The sequence below is a fragment of the Paroedura picta genome, chromosome 5 (assembly GCF_049243985.1).
Source record: "Paroedura picta isolate Pp20150507F chromosome 5, Ppicta_v3.0, whole genome shotgun sequence".
Classification (NCBI taxonomy): domain Eukaryota; kingdom Metazoa; phylum Chordata; class Lepidosauria; order Squamata; family Gekkonidae; genus Paroedura; species Paroedura picta.
The window spans coordinates 107,630,363-107,650,425 of NC_135373.1; the positions used below are offsets into that span (position 1 = coordinate 107,630,363).

Consider the following 20,063-nt stretch of genomic DNA (forward strand, 5'->3'; position numbering starts at 1 on the left):
TTCTAGGGAGTTAATAGTATAAGGCAGCCATGCTCAACTTTTTTCCATTTAGAAACTCTTGAAACATTCTTCAGGCTTCAAGAAACCACAGAAGTGGCACAATTGTGCAGAATACAGTTGGGAAGCATAACACCCGCTTGAGGCCCCTTCCCTTCCCATCCCCTCCAGCCCCATCATTGGCCGTGGGTTGACATGACCATAGATAGTCCTACCACCTAATAAATGTTTAACAAATCTTTAAAATATATTAATAATTAATTAATTGACTCCTACCCATTTGGAGAAACCCTTCCAGGGCCCATTCTGCACACATAGGATTTTCCTGCGCTGGATTTTCCTGCGCTGGCAGCTGGATTTTCCTGCGCTGAACAGGAAAATCTACTTATAAAGTGCATTGAAAGTGCATTATCTATTGTGTGCAGAATAGGCCCAAGGCTGCCAAGAAACCCCAGGTTTAATGAAACCCTAGTCGAGAAAACCATGTGTAAGGAGAAAGGGAATAAAAAGCATGTGCATGTTTGATCTTAACAGAGTGGGAAAATAAGTACATGTCAGAACAGAGTCTTATTGGACTTCTCTCTAATTACTAAGAGCTGTTAACAGAAAGGACTTCTATTACTGCTAGCCTGATATAGCTCATGGCCATTGTGGCAAGAGTAATAGTGATAAGAGAGCCAGTCATCAGCACAGTAGCACCCTTGGTCAGGGTGGACATACTGGCCAATTTCCGTGCCCTTTTCCAGAAAGTAAGCTGGAGCCAGCCTTTGCAAGACCACAGGCCCAAACTGATAAGTCAGCTTTCTCCGGATTTTAACTATTTCTCCTGTTTTCCCATAATTCCTTAGGGCTCTGGCCATTTTCTGGTAGGTCATGATCTTCCGGTTTCCCTTGCGCTCCCCCCAGAGCTCTGCCAGTCTTTCTTTGGTTTTGGAAACAAACTGGAAGACTCCATTGGGTCTGTCGATCCATTGAATGCAGTTAGCCATGTCTGGGTTATGAAGAGATTCATGAAGGTATTCAAAAAGACGCAGTTTTTTTCGGCCTGTTGGGAAACAAACAAACAGAACATATATTTATACTTAAATATCCTAAATCTATTTTGAAATTTGTATTGCGAATCGGTGGATATGGCCCACATAGTCTGGATCCAACCAAACTTTTTTACTTTTTTACCCCTTTATATTTTTACCTCCTTTTTTACTTTTTACTTTTTTACTTTTTTACCCCCTTTATATTTTTAAAAGTTCTGCAGATTTTTTATCTGCACAAAGAAGCAAGATATGCTTTTAGAGATATGATTCCAGGATTTAGTTAGGCTTTCTTAACTACAGTGTGATTTCTAAATTAGTTTTTATCTGTATAACTTATATAACTTATAATTTATATCTTATTATATACATTTAAAGACTAATGTATAAATGTGTTTGTGTGTGTGTATATGCATGTATATTGCTTGGATGCTACTTTAAGGCCGTTTATGCACTGGAGGTTTCATGCTGAGCTGCAGGCTGGAGTTTTAGTTGTGGCAGGTTGCCCCACCTCTTCCTGCACCCACATGGGAGAGCATTTGGCCCAGTGCATCTCATCCGCCCCCGATTTGTGTTCCTGCATGAGAGCTTGGGCAGTGAAGTTCCCAGTGCATAAATGGCCTATCTGTCCTGGTTTCAAAAGGATCCTTGGAATTATAATATGATAATTTTCAGGAAATTCTCTGTTAGAGATCACCTGGTTACCTTAGGGTTGCCAACCTTCAGGTGCTGGATGAAGATCTCCTGGGATTACAACTGATCTCCAAGCAATAGATCCATTTGCTTGGTGAAAACTGCTACTTTGGAAGATGGACCTTATGGCATTATACCTCACTGAAGACCCACCTCCTCAAATCCTACTCTCCTAAGGCTCCACCTCCAAAATCTCCACACAATTACCAGCCTGGAGGTGGTAACCCTGGGTTACCCACAAAACCACTAGAAGAAGAAATAATTGTTAGACAAATTGGTTTATAGTTGCATCATAAAGCTGTTCTCCCAATTTTATTTATTTATATTTTAAATTTTATAATATAATTGGTAAACTGCCCCTCTCGTTCTCACCACCACAGGGCAATTAGCATCACATTCAAAAATCATATTACATTATATATTAGATAATAAAACAATAAACACAATAAAATAACATAATAGAACAATATAAAAAATTAAAAATTGTAAATAAAATATAGATTCTCAGCACTGATGGAAATAGAGTTTTGGCCTGTAAAAATTAGAAAGATTAGGAGGTGATGAGAGATTGAGGGGGAGGGGGACAAGAGGGGAGGCCAAATTAGTTTTTTGGGAGAATTTCTTGACTGGTCTCAACCATATGCCCAGCAGAAGAGCTCCATCTTGCAGGCCCTTAGTAAGCTCCTTCAGGGCCCCGATCTCATCAGGGAGCTCATTCTACTGGGGAGGGGCCAGGGCTTGGTTGAGGCCTGAATTACTTCTTTGTAAGGCAGGGATCCTCAGCTGGTTGACACTGGCAGAGCAGAGAGCTCTCTGGGGAATGTATTCAGAGAGGTGGTCCCTCAGATACAGGAACATCCCAGGATGTTCGTTTGGAATGACTCCTATGAGAATAATCCATGTACAAAACACACTGGCAGAATTTGAAAGTCTATACTTTCTTCCAGAGAAAATCCATACGTAGGAACTGGAAGAATTTGTAACTTTTGCTTACTTAGACCACACCAAAAAATCCTAAAAACTTGCAGCTAAACAAAATCTGTTCAATAGCATCCCAAGGGAGGACTCTGCATGCCCAAGGAACACAGAAGAAAGAATGGGGATGTGACATAGGAGCATGCCATGCATCAGGAATAGAACTCTGCTCCAGAAATGGATTTCAAAACTAAATAGAAAAAGCCTGAGTACCTTAGAGTAAGTATGCAATGTACATACACCTAAGCTCAATTCCTTTTTATTTACACCACAAAAGGCAACAAAAGAAGTCCAGCCTTTCTGAGGAATAATCTGGAAATAAACCAATGCATGCATATAAGTTTGTACACACCTTTGCCTCCTTTCTGCTGATGGGGTGTAGTAGAACAAATCTCTTGAGTTTCTGGAACAGTCTGCAGGGCCTGGTAGACCGTACAGTCTGGATACGAGTTGGCTTCAATATTCTTTCAAACATTGATAATAGGAGTTGTAAGGAAATATGAAAAGAAGGTATATCATAAGTTTGGAGCAGGTGAGTTGTAAGGGCAGATTTGAAGGAAGGGAGAAGATGATATCACACAGTTGTTTGGGTAGGCAGCTCCAGGCAAGAGATAGAAGGAGTCTTTTGAGGGGGAAAAAGGATCTTATTTACCTATCTACATAGCAAGATGGTGACATTATGGACTCTACCTAGGGATGCCAGCAAGAAAGCAGGGAGTGTGGACATGGTATGTGACAGAGTGTGTGACCATCATGGTATCAGTTTCAGGGAATACCTAGAAACAATAGCAATAGCTCTAGGAACTGCAGGAAACCCTATGGTTTTACTATATGGTTTCCTGTGATTCTCAGAGCTACAAATATTTCAAACACGATTGTGTTCCAATATTAGCTTTTGAAGAATTCTTAGTTCAACCACATTGTTCAGATTATTGCTAATACTGGTCCTGAATGAAAATTGGCAAATTGCTTTGTAAAATATTCATTTGATTTTGCCACTGAAGAAAATACTTTTGAATGCTTAAAAACCAGTTTGCATTCCAGCATATGTTATTTCTGGAATTAAAGAAGACTTTGCTTGCTGGCTTAACTTGTGTAGCCCATTTGTCAACCCCCTGGTGTGGCCTGGAGTCCTCCCACAATTACAACTGATCGTCACACTACAAAGATTCGGTGCCATGGAGGGAATGGCCATTTTGGAAGATGCACTCTGGTATCAGATCCCCACTAAGCTGCTTTCCCTCCCCAGGCTCCACCAAATCTCCTGGAATTTCCCAAACTACAGTTGGCACCTTTAACTGCAAGTGGATATCTGATTAGGATTAACCTTTCTTTTGACCCACATAGATTGCCTTTTACGTCAACCAATTACACTTGGTCTCCCCAGGCATTGGTTTGATTGTTTTAATGGAGGCTGTTTGACTGTTTTGATTGTTTTACTGGAGGCACTGTAAGTTTTCTAGAACTGGATGCAAATATTTTCCAGCCTGAGTTGCCAGGCCGGTGCTGGCAAGAGCCTGCAAAAGGTGCCAGCCTATGTAATTAGCATCGTGCTGATGCTCTGACATCACTTTTAACATGAACTGGAAGTCACACCTTCACATTGGTGCGATGCTCTAAGATTCAAGGAAAACATTATTTTTTCACCACAGAGTTATGGGTGAATCCTAGAGTGTTGCTCTGATGCAATTACATCACTTCCAGTTTGCACCAGAAGGGGTATTGAGAGCTCTGAAGTGCCCCCTGTTTCCCCCTGCCACAATCAGGTTTCAGGGCAGGAGGTTTTCCATAATAACAACCCTATTTCCAACAGTTCAATATCGTTTCAAGCCATTGAGATAGTCAGAACAGTACAACAGCACACAAAATTGCTTTCCTCGGTTTAATACTGAATTTCACTTACTATGGTAAGTGGTTTTTCTGTGAATGACTCTGTCAAGTGACTTCTGATGTGAAGGTGATGATAAGTCAAGCAGTTGTTATAATCTACTTGAAAAGGGGATAAAGAATATATAAGAGAAAATATCCAATAATGTACAATAATCAACAAAAATATGGGTTTTCCCCCCATTACCTGGTTCATAATGGAAATAACTGCTGGACTCCTGTTGTAGCACCTCCAAGGCATCCTCGAGGGCTTGTCCCAACACATCTTGGTTTGTAAAACTCTGTCAGGATAGGCATTTCTTTGAGGTTGGAATTAATAAGAATTTCTGCTTCAATAATGGAGCATTCCTAGTGGGATTTTGGTTTTCCCATGCTTTATGACTTTTGAAACCAGCGTAGGTTTCAGAAGCTGTTTGTCATAGGGCATCGCTATCTACTGTTCAACCCAGGTATTGGGGGATATAACTATAGCCAAAGCATCTCCTCCTCCACCACCACCTCCATATTGTTATCTGCTCTGCTCCTGGGTTGTCTGAGAAGGAACAGGTGCTTGGCATTAACTACAAGAAAGGAGATGTTATAAAGGATTGCTTCACAAAAAACATTATAGCTTGTAGACTCACCATTTAAAAAAAAACAACAGCCAATCTTCAAGCCTGTATGGAACCAAAACAGCTTCATTTAGTTCATTCATCCAAAACTTTACTTCTTTGTCAGACAAGGACATTGTGATACATACTGTCCTGTAAAATTGAGAGCATTTGCACTCTCTAATATTGGGCCTCCCAATCAAAAATTCAGCTAATGGATACATTATTTTTACAACATAGTCGGTATATAGAGTAATAGCGTTTCTGAAGCAGAAAAGAAAAAGAGATAGGTCTCTGTCCCCAAGGGGATTACAAGCTTGAAAAAGGACAATGGATGATATAGAGCGTGGAGAACAAGATATAAGGGCAAAAGGCGATGTGTGACCAAATGTATTTCTTTATATACTACTTTTAAATCTCAGCTTTGTTTCCAATGAGCATACATCGTACTCCTCTTCCCCATTTTATCCTCCTAATAACCCTAGTTAGGCCAAGTTGGTGATTGGCTCAAGGTCACCCAGCAAGCTTCCATGGCAGAGTGGATTTGAACCCAGCTCTTCCCAACCCTAGTCTGATGCTTTAACTATATGCCACAGTCGAATAAGGATTACAGGGTAAAGTGTGTTTATACTTTTGAAAATTCAAAGTAAATTACCTATTCCACAACCTTCCCAAGCCTTGACTTTCATTATTCACTGAATGATTCATGTAAATTATACTTATTGTTCCATTGAAGCACAGCATGTAACTTTCATTTAATCTGTATGCCGCTACATTGTATCCATAATGAAACCTCAAAAGATTTTTCAGAGAACTCTTGCAATTATAATTAAATAGCTATTACCTTAATGGAAGAAAAACCTAGAGATAACATTGTGACAACTTCAGGTATTTAGCTTTCTGAGTTCTGGGTGTAACAGCATGCCTTACTATATTAATATATTTCCAAGTAAGGGACTTTATTGACATGAACTGAAAATTAAACTATGCTTAATCTGACACTTCTAAGCAGATCTAATCAGAACTAAGTCCTATGTTATTCAGTGGGACCTACTACCAGAAGTAGGGTGAACAGACAGAAAATAGGGTAGTAGTGCTAAGGTAGACAGCTGTGTGGGAAACGCCTCGAGATTATGGAGGGCCCCCCTTACAAAGCAGTCGTTTTCTACAGGGGAACAAATTTCTGTTGTCTAGAGCAGGGATAGTCAACCTGTGGTCCTCCAGATGTTCATGGACTACAATTCCCATGAGCCCCTGCCAGCAAATGCTGGCAGGGGCTCATGGGAATTGTAGTCCATTAGCATCTGGAGGACCACAGGTTGACTACCCTTGGTCTAGAGAGAAGGATGGCAACTAGGAGTTCCAGTCCCCAGGTGGGACCTGGGGATCACCTTGTTTTACATCTCATCTCTAAGCGACAGAGACAGGTACCCCTGGAGAAAATGGCTGCTTGTAGGCTGGACTCATTATACTCCACTGAGGTCGTGCCCTGCCCCAAATCCCGCCCACTCCCAGCTCCACCCCCAATATCTTCAGGTATTTCCCAACCCAGAGATGGCAAGCCAAAAGCAATCCTAGGCCGGGCTCGTATGCCATTAATGATTTTGCAGATGAGGAAGTCTTAGCAATGGTGAATTACAAGTAGCAGCTCCAGAATGGCAAGCACACTTCAACCTTCATTAGAATTTTAATCCTGCTCTATTTAAGCAATACAGTTTTTATTGATGTTCACAGAATGACAGCAAAGACGTGCTGGAATTACCTGTTTTGCCCATGGAGGAAAGAAGGAGGGAATGGGAAACCTATTGTTACAGTACAGTGTAATTCCATCCGCTGTATGCCGATTGCCCAAATGCGCATCATGCTCAATGGGACTTGGTGCTTTCATTTCAATGGCAACTTTCATAGCGTTAGAAACACTGGGGAATTTAATGCAATTTGCTTCAAGAATTTCTGGGGGCAAGCTATTGTTCCAAGACATAAAATCAGTGTCTCATTGGGCCCTTGGATGCACCTAAAGTATCTCCCAGGATGGTAGCTGTAATCCATTAAATAGACTGTAAAGGCACAGTCTGCTCAGAAAGGCTCACTGGTCATGATTGAATGGCTTCAAACACGACAGGGAACTAGTTTGCCAGCCTCCAGGTGGCACCAGGTGAACTCCTGCTACTACAGATGATCTCCAGATGATCAAGATCAGTTCCCCTGGACAAAATGGCTGCTATGGCCTCTCTGTAGGTGATTTTCTTTGTTATAACATGATACATTATAAAGGCTTACTGGTGTGCTTCTAATACGTAGCAGGTGCGAGTTTTCCATGGCTTACAGCAGGGATAGTCAACCTGTGGTCCTCCAGATGTTCATGGATTACAATTCCCATGAGCCCCTGCCAGCAAACACTTAGCGGTGTCAGTGTGCATATTTTGTGTGAATCAACCTCTGGATTCCCCAGGATTCTGGTTTGTGTATTCCAGAATCATATATATATGAAAATTATGCTCACTGCCAATCACCAAACTTCTGGACTTCAGACAGTATGGCAGCCATGTATTTTGGTAGGGTCATGGGTAGCACAGATGCCAAGAATGTATGGCTGCGGAGCTCCTGGTATATGTGGATGTAGTATCAAGCTAGCCTGATCTCATCAGATCTTGGAAGCTAAACAGGATCATCCCTGGCTAATATTTGGATGGGAGACCTCCAAGGAATATCAGGCTCATGATACGGAGGCAGCCAGTGGCAAACCACCTCTGAATGTCGCTTGCCTTGAAAACCCTACGGGTATGACCTGATGGCACTTTCCTCCACCACTGCGTCTAAAAAGGACAACAGTAGCATTTATTTATTTATTGTCAACTGTTCTGAGCCCGCCTGTGGTGAGGCGCAGTACAGAAAACAAATAAATCAATAAACATATGTAAGAGATGCCTTGATTGTCCATATGAGACTTTTGAAAAGAAATCAAGTTTTTAAAAAAAATAATGAAAACCCTCTGAACCTTTCATGCACATCTTCAGAGCCAGTTTGGCGTAGTGGTTAGGAGTGTGGACTTCTAATCTGGCATGCCGGGTTCGATTCTGCGCTCCCCCACATGCAACCAGCTGGGTGACCTTGGCCTCGCCACAGCCCTGATAAAACTGTTCTGACTGAGCGGTAATATCAGGGCTCTCTCAGCCTCACCCACCTCACAGGGTGTCTGTTGTGGGGAGAGGAAAGGGAAGGCGACTGTAAGCCGCTTTGAGCCTACTTCGGGTAGAGAAAAGTGGCATATAAGAACCAACTCTTCTTCTTCTTCTTCTTCTTCTTCAAAAGGAAAATCACCAAACTTCTGGACTACAGAACAGTTTAAGTCATGTGACCCTATGATATTGAATACTATCACACTTGCACAGCAAAGAGGATTAAAAAGGACTCAACCTTTAACCAAGAATTATGGAAACACTTACCTATGAAAGGAAATCCACTTGAAGTGCAATGAGACTTCCTCTTGGGCAACATAAGAGAATATGAATTCCTACAGCAAGAGCTGCCCATAGAGTGCCTTCGTTAAATAGCCGGATTTTAGGGAAGTACTTCATTTGGGGATTTCTCTTTCAAATAAAAATTGCGGCACATAGCAGTCCTGGCGGGCTAAAAAAATTGCTATTTACCGCCATTTCGTGGACAAAGAAAAAGAGGTTGAAGGAGGAAGGAAATCCCTTCATGCTAGAGGGAAGGGGTGAACATACCGACACCAATCTGCTCGTGCTCAGGTCTGAAGCAAAGGAATGCTATGGATATTAATTCACGATCAAATAATTTAGGTGATACCCTAGGAAGAGCTCTGGTTGCCTGGTGTTTTACTGGCCTCTCTCTTGTGCATTTTGCAAAACTCTGAAACCTAAATATTAAATTTGCCTGCCACATGACTCTCTGCCTGGAAAAACACAGGGCATGTGTTGCCTCTGGCATACAGCGAGCCTATGAATCAATGACCCCCCCCCCCCCCGATGATGGTACTACTGTACTATGCTCTGATTCGGCCTCATTTGCAGTACTGTGTTCAGTTTTGGACACCCCAGTTGAAGAGGGATGTAGACAAACTGGAACGTGCCCAGAGGAGGACAACAAAGATGGCGAGGGGTTTGGAGACCGAGACATATGAAGAAAGGTTGGGGGAGCTTGGTCTGTTTAGCCTAGAGAGGAGACAACTGAGAGGGGATCTGATAAGCATCTTCAAGTATTTAAAAGGCTGCCATATAGAGGATGGAGCAGAGTTGTTCTCTCTTGCCCCAGAGGGATGGACCAGAACCAATGGGATGAAATTAATGCAAAAGAAGTTCCATCTAAACATCCGTAAGAAGTTCCTGATAGTCAGGGCAGTTTCTCAGTGGAACAGACTTCCTCGGGAGGTGGTGGGATCTCCATCTTTGGAGATTTTTAAACAGAGGCTGAACAGCCATCTGACAGAGGGGCTGATTCTGTGAAGGTTCAAGGGGGTGGCAGGTTACAGTGGATGAGCAATAGGATGTGAGTGTCCTGCATAGTGCAGGGGGTTGGACTAGATGACCCATAAGATCCCTTCCAACTCTATGATTCTAGAACATCCTATTATTAACAGCCTTGCTCAGGTCTTGCAAACTGTGGGCTGTGGCTTCCTTTATATCAGGGATTCCCAAACAGGGCTCCACAGACCCCTAGAGGGGGCCCATGGCATTCCCCTGCCTGCTGCAATGGACTTGGCCAAACACCAAGGAACCAGCTGCTTCCATTGCTCATCCCCCTGAATGTGAGTGAATTCTCTTGCAGTTTCTCCACCTACTCCCATCTTAAACCCCCTCCCGTCTCCCCCTCCCTCAGTCCGACCTTGAACCTGCCTGTTAACACAGGAAGTGATATCACATCCAGTGACATGTAACTTCTGGGGGCGTGGTGGGAGGTGTGACCAGCTGACATCACTTCCGGGGCTCCTTGAAACCTGAAGAATTATTTCAGGGGATTCTCCACAGTCAAAAGGTTGGAAAAGCCTGTGTTATAGAGTCAATTTATCCAATGATGTGGCTTCCTTTCTCTGCTGCCTTCAAATTTTCTTGCATTGTCTTTTCCAGTGATTCTTGTGTCATAATATGACCAAAGTATGACCGGCTCAATTGAGACATTTTAGCTTCTAAAGAGAGTTCAGGCTTGAAAAACATTTTCTGTGGGTGTGATCCTGCTAAAGTCAAAAGTCGAAAGTGTCCGAAACCACTGGTTTCAAGTGAAAGCATGTGCTTGAATCTCACCCACTGGCATCAGTGTCAGATACAGTAATGGGATGAGGATAAAAGACATTCTGATTATATTGTTGCAAAGCAAGCTCTGGAAAATTCACAAGAAACAGAGCGGAAGGAAGTGTAAGGTTTGGGGTGCTGCATTCCCTGCCTGCTTGTTTGCTTGCCACCTGCTCGCCCTACACAGGAAAACAGTTTGCTATCAACGTTGCCTCCAGTGTCCTCTCATCCAAATGGTAACTTTGGAAAAAGCCTGTCTGATGCTGCATCCTCATATGGAACCAGAAAAGCAGCCCCTGGTTGTGGAAATAGCACTAAGGAAGATGGAGACATGAAGATGGAGCAGCATCCACATGTTCTATTCCTGCACTGCTTGCTGTTGCCTTCACCACTCCACACACCCTTCCTACTCTCTGGAATTCTGGGCAAGAATCCTGCCTGGTGCTCATTAATTCAGCCCACAGTTCAGTTGTTAAAGAAGAAAAGCCTTGGTTGAAGGAGGGAGTGGTAGAGTAAAGAGTCAGCTTGGTGTAATGGTTAGGAGTGCGGACTTCTAATCTGGCAAGCCAGGTTTGATTCCGTGCTCCCCCACATGCAGCCAGCTGGGTGACCTTGGGCTCCACACAGCACTGACAAAGCTGTTCTGACCGAGCAGTGATATCAGGGCTCTCTCAGCCTCACCTCCCTCACAGGGTACCTGTTGTGGGAAGAGGAATGTGAAGGTAAGCCGCTTTGAGACTCCTTTGGGTAGAGAAAAGCAGCATCTAAGAACCAACTTCTTCTTCTTCTCTTCTTCTCCTCTTCTCCTCCTTCTCCTTCTTCTTCTGTAATATCAGGGCTCTCTTAGCCTCACCTCCCTCACAGGGTGTCTGTTGTGGGGAGAGGAAAGTAAAGGCCACTTTGAGACTCCTTCGGGTAGGGAAAAGTGGCATAGAAGAACCAACTCTTTGGCTTCTTCTTCAAGAGAGCTGCCATTTTCCCAGTGGCACTGAGATCTACACAGACCCAAAATGGCTGCAGACAGAGCTTTCATGAAGAAGCTGTGCCAGGGGCTGACGCAACATTTTCCCCTTTAAGTCAGAGCAAAGGAGGTTTTTCTTTCTTTCAGCTTAAAAGAGAAAGCCACAGGGGGAGGGGGGAGAGTCGGGTCTCATGAGCCATGCTCGGAAGGAGTGTGGCACAATGCGGAAGTTCAGAAGTAAAGTAGGGGCATGCCGTGTGCCACCTGGGAAAATTCCCCTTGTGAGAAGAGCTTAGTGGGAGAAAACAAACGTAATCTAAATAAAAATGAAGCACAAAGGCAAACTGCACATTTTCTCTTCAGCTGTGAACTCCTGTGACCTTTGAATCTGCATTCACATTACAGCGGCACAATGTAGATACCCCATTAAGGGGCATATTCACTGGGAAAGTAATCTATCCGTGTGCAGATACAGAAAAAAAAGAGTTACAGGACAAGGCTGTTCGCTTAGCCACCCTCAGGGTCCTAAGGATATGTAAGAAGAATGTGTAGAAGAAGTCAAGATGCAATAAAATAAATTCCTCATGATGTCATCAGTAATTGATCAGTTAGGATAGGAGTTATCCTTGCAAGGTAGAACTCTTATACCCAGAGTTTCAGAAAACAATTAATCTGTGGCCATAGCCCAGGGGTAGTCAAACTGCGGCCCTCCAGATGTCCATGGACTACAATTCCCAGAAGCCCCTGCCAGCAAATGCTGGCAGGGGCTTCTGGGAATTGTAGTCCATGGACACCTGGAGGGCCGCAGTTTGACTACCCCTGCCATAGCCAATGAGGGCTAAAGTACTGGATTCCGATTGAAGCCCCTGAATTCAAGAACTACACCAAAATATAAGTAAAGCTATCTATTTTTAAATTGTGCAGAAATATCCAACAAAAGAGCAGTGAACAGTGCAGGGCTCATTTATCCATGTAGAACATGTAGTGTGTGCTATGGGCCCTGCACTTCCAGGGGCTCCATGTGGTGCCTTCCCTCCATGGATCAGGACTGTAATCTCTCTCCTCCTCCCTTTCCCCTCTTTAAGGACGCTCGAAGTGAAACCCCTTTGCATTGTGGGAGACCCCTCTGTCCCCAGTCTGGCCACAATTGTACTCTGCGAGGGGCCTGCAAACTGGCTCTAGTGCCACAAGCCCCACAGATCCTTAAAGTACCTCCTGGTACAGTGAGGATAAAAATAAAACTAAAAATCTAGCAAAGCACATTTACATGCATTGGTTCAAGATACAAATATTAGCAAAAAGAAGACTAAGTCCAATAAGGTTCCAAAGTTTCTGGTCATTTATACCCACCTGAAACAAGATGTGCCCCAAAATCAGATATACTCCAGGCAGAGGAATCAGAGTTAAAACTAGAATGAAAAATCTTTCCTTTATGCTTAATAGCCTACCTTGGCCTGATTCTAGTTAGTCTGTTGACCTGACCAATTAACTCAAACTCTCTGCAAACTGAACAGTCACCTGCTCCCACCCATGAGCTCTGGCCCTATAAGATGGGATGCTTTCTGCTAGGTTCCTGTGTCCTTGAAAGTCCCAGGCCTAACAGTGTGACTGGCAGCTGGGTTACTTCCCATCTCCCTTATCTGACTCTTCGATGAGACAAGCAACTTGCTGAGCTTCAGAGAAACCTTCCAGGCCTCAGCCACAATCACTGTCTTGAGAGACCAGTTTCTTGCCACCTCATTCATTCATTCATATCACATCACATCACATCACATTCCTTGCCATCATTTTATCCTGAGCAGTGGGTTAGGCTAAGATAGTGTGAGTGGACCAAGGTCATCTGGCCGACAAAATCAAGATTATGTCAGCATGGTTAACAAGTGTAGTCAATGAGCCTATTAAAAGAAATAGGGCTTCCTTTAAAAAGTGGAAGTCGGCCAAATGAGGAAAATCAAAAGGTGCATAACCTTTGATGCCTGTAACATGAGCAAGTTGACTATAAGGCAAGTTTCTTAAAAATGAGTGTATTGCTTAATCTTTTTTTATTATTATTATTATTATTATTGTATTTATACCCCGCCTCCCTCCCGAAGGCTCGAGGCGGCTTACATAACCCTATCCCCTAAAAACCATAAAATAACAATAAGTTCCAGTAAATTTACAATAGCTGGTAACCAATTGGTCACAGTGGCAACAATGATGGCTTAATCTTACTCATTTAGTCTCCGCATCCTCAACTACGGGAGGGGGGGGTGACGCTCTCTACCGCCAGTTTTTGATTGGCTCTCACTCTCTCAATTAGGGCCAATCATGGGGCTTATTTGTCCTCCTCTTCCTGCTGCTTGCTGGGTAGAAGAGGCGATGGTCTTTCTGAAATCCATCCTCAGCCTACCCTCCATCTCCTCCAGACAAGGGAGGGAAGCCAGCTACTTCTGTGTTGATCTCAGGTTTCAGCTCTCTGCTGGAAAGAAGCATAGATGAGCTGATACAGGAAGGCAGAAAGAATTATTATTTCAAAAACATAATGCCAAGGAACATACAGATGCAATGAATGTCTTAACTTAGTCAAATGAGTTAAGGGTTTCTTCAGGCAGTCCAGCAGAAGGCATAGGTCCACAACCCAGGCCTCTCAGCCTCAAGCTAATATAGGCTGTCAGCAGCCTCTTGGTCTTCACTCTGTGATGACTCACAGTGTTCTGCAGTCAGCAACTATCTTTCTAATGTGGTGTGGTGCCTTTTAGATTGGAACTCTCTATCAGCACATAGTTGGCATTGCTTAATAGGCTCAGGTGAGCCAGGTAGGTTGACAAGGCAGGGAGCTATAGTTGGAGGCTGGGTAGAGGAATGAGCAGCTCCTGCAACAACTTTGGAATCTAAACCCTGGTATGTCTGTAGCTCCATTCCTTGCTTGTCAGAGCTTTCTGTCTGTTGAACATTTGGCTGGAATAAGCTCTCATCCAGCTGAGGCTTGGGTGAACCTGGGAACTCTTGGCAAGGTTTTTCCTCCAAGGAGTCATCCCTAGGAGGACCTGGGCTCACAACACCTCTCTATGTCCCTGCAACTTATCCCCACCCTCCCTCTCCTCAGAGGGGCTGGGGGGGATCCATCAGCCTTCCTCACCCAGCCTGGTCCTTGAGAGATGTGGAGGATGGTAAGGAGGAAGCTCCCCCATTGCCTTACCTGCCTGCCCTGGCTTTTGGGAGATATGGGGTTGGTGGGAAGGAGGCAGCCCCTCCCACAGCCTTATCTGTCCAGCCTGTCCTTTGGGAGATATAGGGGTGAGGAGGTAGCTCCCCCATAACCTGCCCTGCCAAGCCTGCCAGGCAATGGGACTAGGTGGGAAGGAGGCAGCCCATCCTCTATGGTTTTCCCAGAGTAGCCTGGCCTTTGGGAGATGTAGGGGTGGGAAAGAGGCAGCCCCCTGTGACCTTCCCTGCCTAGCCTGGACTTTGGGAGATGTGGGGAGTGGGGAGCCCCCATCATGGTCTTCCATATACAGCCTGGCCTTTGGGAGATGTGGTTGGGAAGGAGGCAATCCCCCCACAACCTTCCTTATGTAGCCTAGCCTTTGTGAGATGTGGGGGTGGGTGGGAAGGAGGCCTTCCCTGAGCAGCCTGGCTTTGGGGAGTTGTGGGGAGCTGGAAGGTGGCAGCTCACCCCTCTACAGGCTGCTAAGCCTGGCCTTTGGAATATGTAGGATTGCATGGGGGGTGTGGACAGTGGTGACCAATGTAGATACTGTTGTATGGGGGTGGGGGTAGAAGGGCCAGTGTCCCTCCAAAGCAGCTGTTTTCTCTAGAAGAATCCAATGCCTTCTTTTCCTCTTCTCTTCCCTCCCTCCTCTTTCCTCCTGCCTTTTTCTCTATCTTTCAACCTGTCTTTCTCTCTTATATCTTTACGAAGATTTCCAGGACCCACCTGGAAGTAGGCAACCAAGCTGGCTGCATGTGGAAGAGGAGTCAGGAACCAAACGCAGGTCTTGAGATTAGAGTCTGCTGCTCTTTGACCACTTAATCACCTTGGTCAGCTTTTTAGAAGTCTCTGAGAGTGACAACCAACGTATAAACCGGGTAAGCTTGTAAAAATTATATACTAGGATTTCAAAAAGGCTAGTGGCAAAGTCCCCCAGTTGCTATAGATTAAGTCAAGAAAGAGGAAGCCCTATGTTCATCCAACATGAAATGAAAAGGGTGTGCAGAGGGTTTCCAGGAGGCCTCTGGGAAACAGGATGCTGAAAGTGGATGTTCCCCAAGCCTCATCCAGCAGTTGAGTTTTTTCCCCTAGAATTTGTGGATAAATAAAGTGATGTATACTTTCAGATTCTATTCTGGCAGCTGGAGCCTATAAATGAACAATAGTCTGGACATTAATGTCTTCAGATATTAATGTTTTGGGGGAGCTCGCTGGGGTGGGATACTTCACTTTTCTGGTTAATGCAATGTCAGTGGTATTGGTTACATATAATTTCTCTATCTTTGTTTTTGGTTTTCTTTTGAAAAATAAAAAATCTTTAACAAAAATTTTAATTCATGGTGTGAGCTTTCGTGGGCTACTTCTGAGGTCGGTAAAATGAGTACCCAGCTTGCTGGGGGGTAAACGGTAATGACTGGGGAAGGCACTGGCAAACCACCCCGTATTGAGTCTGCCATGAAAACGCTAGAGGGCGTCACCCCAAGGGTCAGACATGACCCAGTGCTTGCACAGGGGGGCAGACACACTCCATCAGATACAATGGAATGTATCACAACAACCCTGTGAGGTAGGTTAGGCTGAGTGTGTGCCTGGCCCAAACTCACCCAGTAAGCTTCCATGGCAGAGCAGGGAATTGAACCTGGGTCAACCAGCTCCCAGTCTGACACCACATCCCACTGGCCCTCAGTATTTAATGTTCACATTTCACATCTTCTGAAGCATATTTTCTGCGAAAGTTGAGGAGTATCTGCTTTGTCTTCATTTCTCCGTGTTCTTTAGCCCCGCTTTTTCATTTTCCCACTGAAGCACAGGAACCCAGATCTGCTTGTACATCTGAAGATCCTGGATGGGGCTCATGCTCATACCCATACATCACTGCAATACTGTAGTAAACTAGGGTTTTATACCCTGCTTTTCACTGCTCAAAGAGTCCCAAAGTGGCTTACAAACACCTTGCCCTTCCTCTCCCTACAACAGACACCCTGTGAGGTAGGTGGGGCTGAGAGAGCTTTGATAGGACTGCTTGGTCAGAACAGCTCTAACAGGACTGTGACTGGCTGCATGGGAAGGAGTGGGGAATCAAACCTGGTTCTCCAGATTAGAGTCTGCTGCTCTTTAACTACTACAGCCTGCTGAGTCTCAAGGATCAGGCCTACTCAGCAGTACTTCTCAAGCAGCTTCTTCCTTGGCCCAATATAACTTAAGGCAATGGCCTTCTGTTGGGAAGTCCCACTGAGAGGGGAACACTACAAAACCACAACTACAAGGAAGACATCTGAAAAATCCAGAAAAATCCAATGAAGCATTTTAATTTTTGCCAAAGATGCTGAAGCCATCATTTCATAAACAAAAACCCAAGCACATTTGGGGTGAACCAATCGATTAAATTTGAAACACTCCCCTCTCTGCTTCTTGCTTTGTCAGAGAATATAGTTAGCCCCTAAGGAAAAAGAAAGTTGAAAGTCAGTCTTTTATGGATTCCCTGAAAATCGCTACAACGAAGCGATTTTTGCGGGAGTGTTGCAGATTGTATACGACGTCGTGAATAACGCAAAATAAATAGCGTTACACAATGGTAACACTTTGGCAACATTAGCACTGTGCGGATTGGCCTTGAAGTAATGACTGTAATTCTAAAGTTGAACTAGTGAATGTGTTTTCTTTTGTTACCCTTGATCTGCTAAAGCCTGTGTATACCCTGAGTCCTTTTGAGGAATGGTGGGGATCTAAAAAATAAATTAAAATTAAACAAAAATACATTCTGTATTCAGTTCCCTCAGTGCTCTATGGTTACATAAGTTTCCAAGCTCTATGAAGATAGGGTGAGGACTTGGGAATGTTCAGCCTGGAGGAAAGGAGGTTGAGAGGGGACATGATAGCCCTCTTTAGGTATTTGAAAGGGTGTCACTTAGAGGAGGACAGGAAGCTGTTTCCGTTGTGCAGAGGAGTGGACACGCAGTAATGGGTTTAAACTACAAGTATAACGATATAGGCTAGATATCAGGAAAAAAATTTTCACAGTCAGAGTAGTTCAGCAGTGGAATAGGCTGCCTAAGGAGGTGGTGAGCTCCCCCTCACTGGCAGTCTTCAAGCAAAGGTTGGATGCACACTTTTCTTGGATGCTTTAGGATGCTTTGGGCTGATCCTGCGTGGAGCAGGGGGTTGGACTAGATGGCCTGTATGGCCCCTTCCAACTCTATGATTCTATGATTCTAAGTTGTAGTAAATAAAAATTGTTTTTGTTGCTTAAGAAAGCAGACAGTCCTCAAAATACCCTCCATTGCTCACTGTCACGCAAACATGCACAGAGAGGAGGGAAGTGGGAGTTTGGGAAACTGTACTCTGCACATGCACAGAGGGACTTCCGTTGTTGGTGCCTGAAACTGCTAGTAAATGTGACAGGCTGAGTGAAGCTTGGGTGGTGGCAGAACCAAAGAAGAGGGGAGAGGAAGAACATCCGGTGGGCCTTCCAGACTCCGCTGTTGATAAACTTCAGGTTTTATTCCATTAAAATAATAGGCTTACATCTTTCTGATCTTAAATCAGCAGGGTTCAGTTTAATCTTAAAATTTTCCTAACATTATATCATCATTATCAACCTGCCAGTGATAAAAAATTGCTGTGCTTCCAAACCTGTAGTTATGCAGTGGATGTCTGAACCAGGAAATAAAGCATGCAGCCTTGAGAACTTAGTCATGAGGGCAGTTTAAAATCCAACTGTATTCATGCCAAGTTCTGCATGCACAAGAATGTGTGTGTGTGTGTGTGGAGGGGGGGAGGTGGCGGCTTGGCTCCAGCTGCTGATAGAAGGGGTATATTTTGGAGTGTTCTCCTACAACTCTGTGCAGGGACTACACTAGCACTGCAAACAAAGAAATGGGGGCAAAACTTGACTCTTTGTTGTGCTAGTTTTGCATTTGTATGGAGCTTTTCTATGCAAGGAAAATTCAGAGCTAGAGCCTAGAACTTGGAATCCAAAATGCTGCACCTCAAGGGTCTACTGCCCCATACCCCAGCATGTGTGATCAGGGTTTAGCAGCTATCATTTCCCAAGGTTGTGCCAGGTGGCCCTGGGTTTAATTTTTATTTAACGTAATGGACTATTCGTGTTTTGCATAATGTTTTTTTTTTTTATTATGGGTCTTTCTTCCTAATTGTCTGTCAAATGAATTTCCCCTTTCGTATTGATATGACTATTTGCTTAAAGCCTTTACATTGTTGAAAAATGTTTTGGCTTCTGCTTTTGTGTGATGAGCAGCAAACATCGGATCAGTCTTTCTGAGAAACTTTGGTAGGCAAAGAAAAGCTACTGGCTCCATAGGCTGGCCTTCCCACACCACTGCATCTCCAGTTTTAGTATGTTTGAGAGGGTGGGGGCTGGAGCATGAGTGCAAGAAAGATCACATCTGGGGATTCAGTTTCATGTCCAGCTGTAAATGGAATGTAGGCACCAAGGCACAACTAATTTATAAGATTTAATCTGTGCTTTTTATTTATTCATTTCTTTATTATTCATTTCTGCTACCTCAGCAGAGTTTTCAAACCATCTTTATGAGAAATAGAGAAGAGTCACTGGAAAAGACAATAATGCCAGGAAAAGTTGGGATTTAGCAGGGAAAAAAGAAGAAGAAGAAGAACCAACAGGAGATGGATGGACTCTATTCTATTCTCACTCCTTATGGTCAGTCGCTCATTTATTTATTTACTATTTGCATTTCTAGACTGTCATCTCAGGGTAGATTATAACATTCATGCAATACAATTAAAACAGTTAAAAAGTAAATCAATGATAATTATTAGTGGCACCAAAACTATACAGCTTGTTCAGGTGTTTGTTGTGCTTCTCATTTGACAGAGGGCAAGCAGGAGTGGAAAGCTGGGTATGTTGCAGCAGTGAGACCTATTTTATTTTTTACTTGTCTGAGCTGGCCTCAACCATAAGCCTGGTGGAAGAGCTCCATCTTGCAGGCCCTACAGAACTCTGCTAGTCCTGTTGGGGCCCTGACGTTCTTTGGGAGCTCATTCCACCAGGCAGGGGCCGGCAAACAAAGCCCTGACCCTGGTTGAGGACAGTCCAGCTTCTTTGGGACCAGGGAGTACCAGACGATTCATAGTCACTGAGTAAAGCGGCTTCCAGGGGACATATTCAGACAGGTCGGAAATTGTAAAACAGAGGCTAGATAGCCATCTGATGGAAAGGCTGATTCTATGAAGGTTCAAGGGGGTTGCAGCTTAAAGAGGATGAGCGATAGGGATGTGAGTGTTCTGCATCATGCAGGGGGTTGGACTAGATGACCCAGAAGGTCCCTTCCAACTCTATTATTCTATGATTCTAGGTGGTTTCTTAAATATACTGGGCCCAGACTGTGTAAGGCCTTGTAGGTTAGAACCAAAACCCTAAAGCAAATAGTGGGACCTCTACTGGGAGCCAACATACCTGCCACAGTACTAGTCTAATATGGGCCCCACATCTGTCTGATTCACCCA

At 44.1% G+C, this 20,063-nt stretch overlaps 1 protein-coding gene across 1 annotated transcript; it reads right to left on the reverse strand.

Moving 5' to 3' along the window:
* Positions 1–499: 499 nt before the first annotated feature.
* Positions 500–7,079, reverse strand: SPIC (Spi-C transcription factor). The gene is made up of 5 exons (XM_077340796.1): positions 6,936–7,079; positions 4,771–4,864; positions 4,600–4,682; positions 3,049–3,160; positions 500–1,042 (listed from the first exon to the last, which is right to left on the reverse strand). The coding sequence occupies exons 1-5, from the start codon at positions 7,077–7,079 to the stop codon at positions 597–599; spliced, it is 879 nt and encodes a 292-aa protein (XP_077196911.1). The 3' UTR covers positions 500–596.
* Positions 7,080–20,063: the final 12,984 nt, after the last annotated feature.

Bases quoted from the DNA above. Each gene is read 5' to 3' on its own strand.
- SPIC (XM_077340796.1), bottom strand. From the start codon at position 7,079: ATGAAAGTTGCCATTGAAATGAAAGCACCAAGTCCCATTGAGCATGAT. The intron at 4,865-6,935 runs GTAATTCCAGCA...CTATCCTGACAG, and splicing joins TTCCTCCATGGGCAAAACAG to AGTTTTACAAACCAAGATGT. The intron at 1,043-3,048 runs GTGTGTACAAAC...GTTTCCCAACAG, and splicing joins TCAGCAGAAAGGAGGCAAAG to GCCGAAAAAAACTGCGTCTT.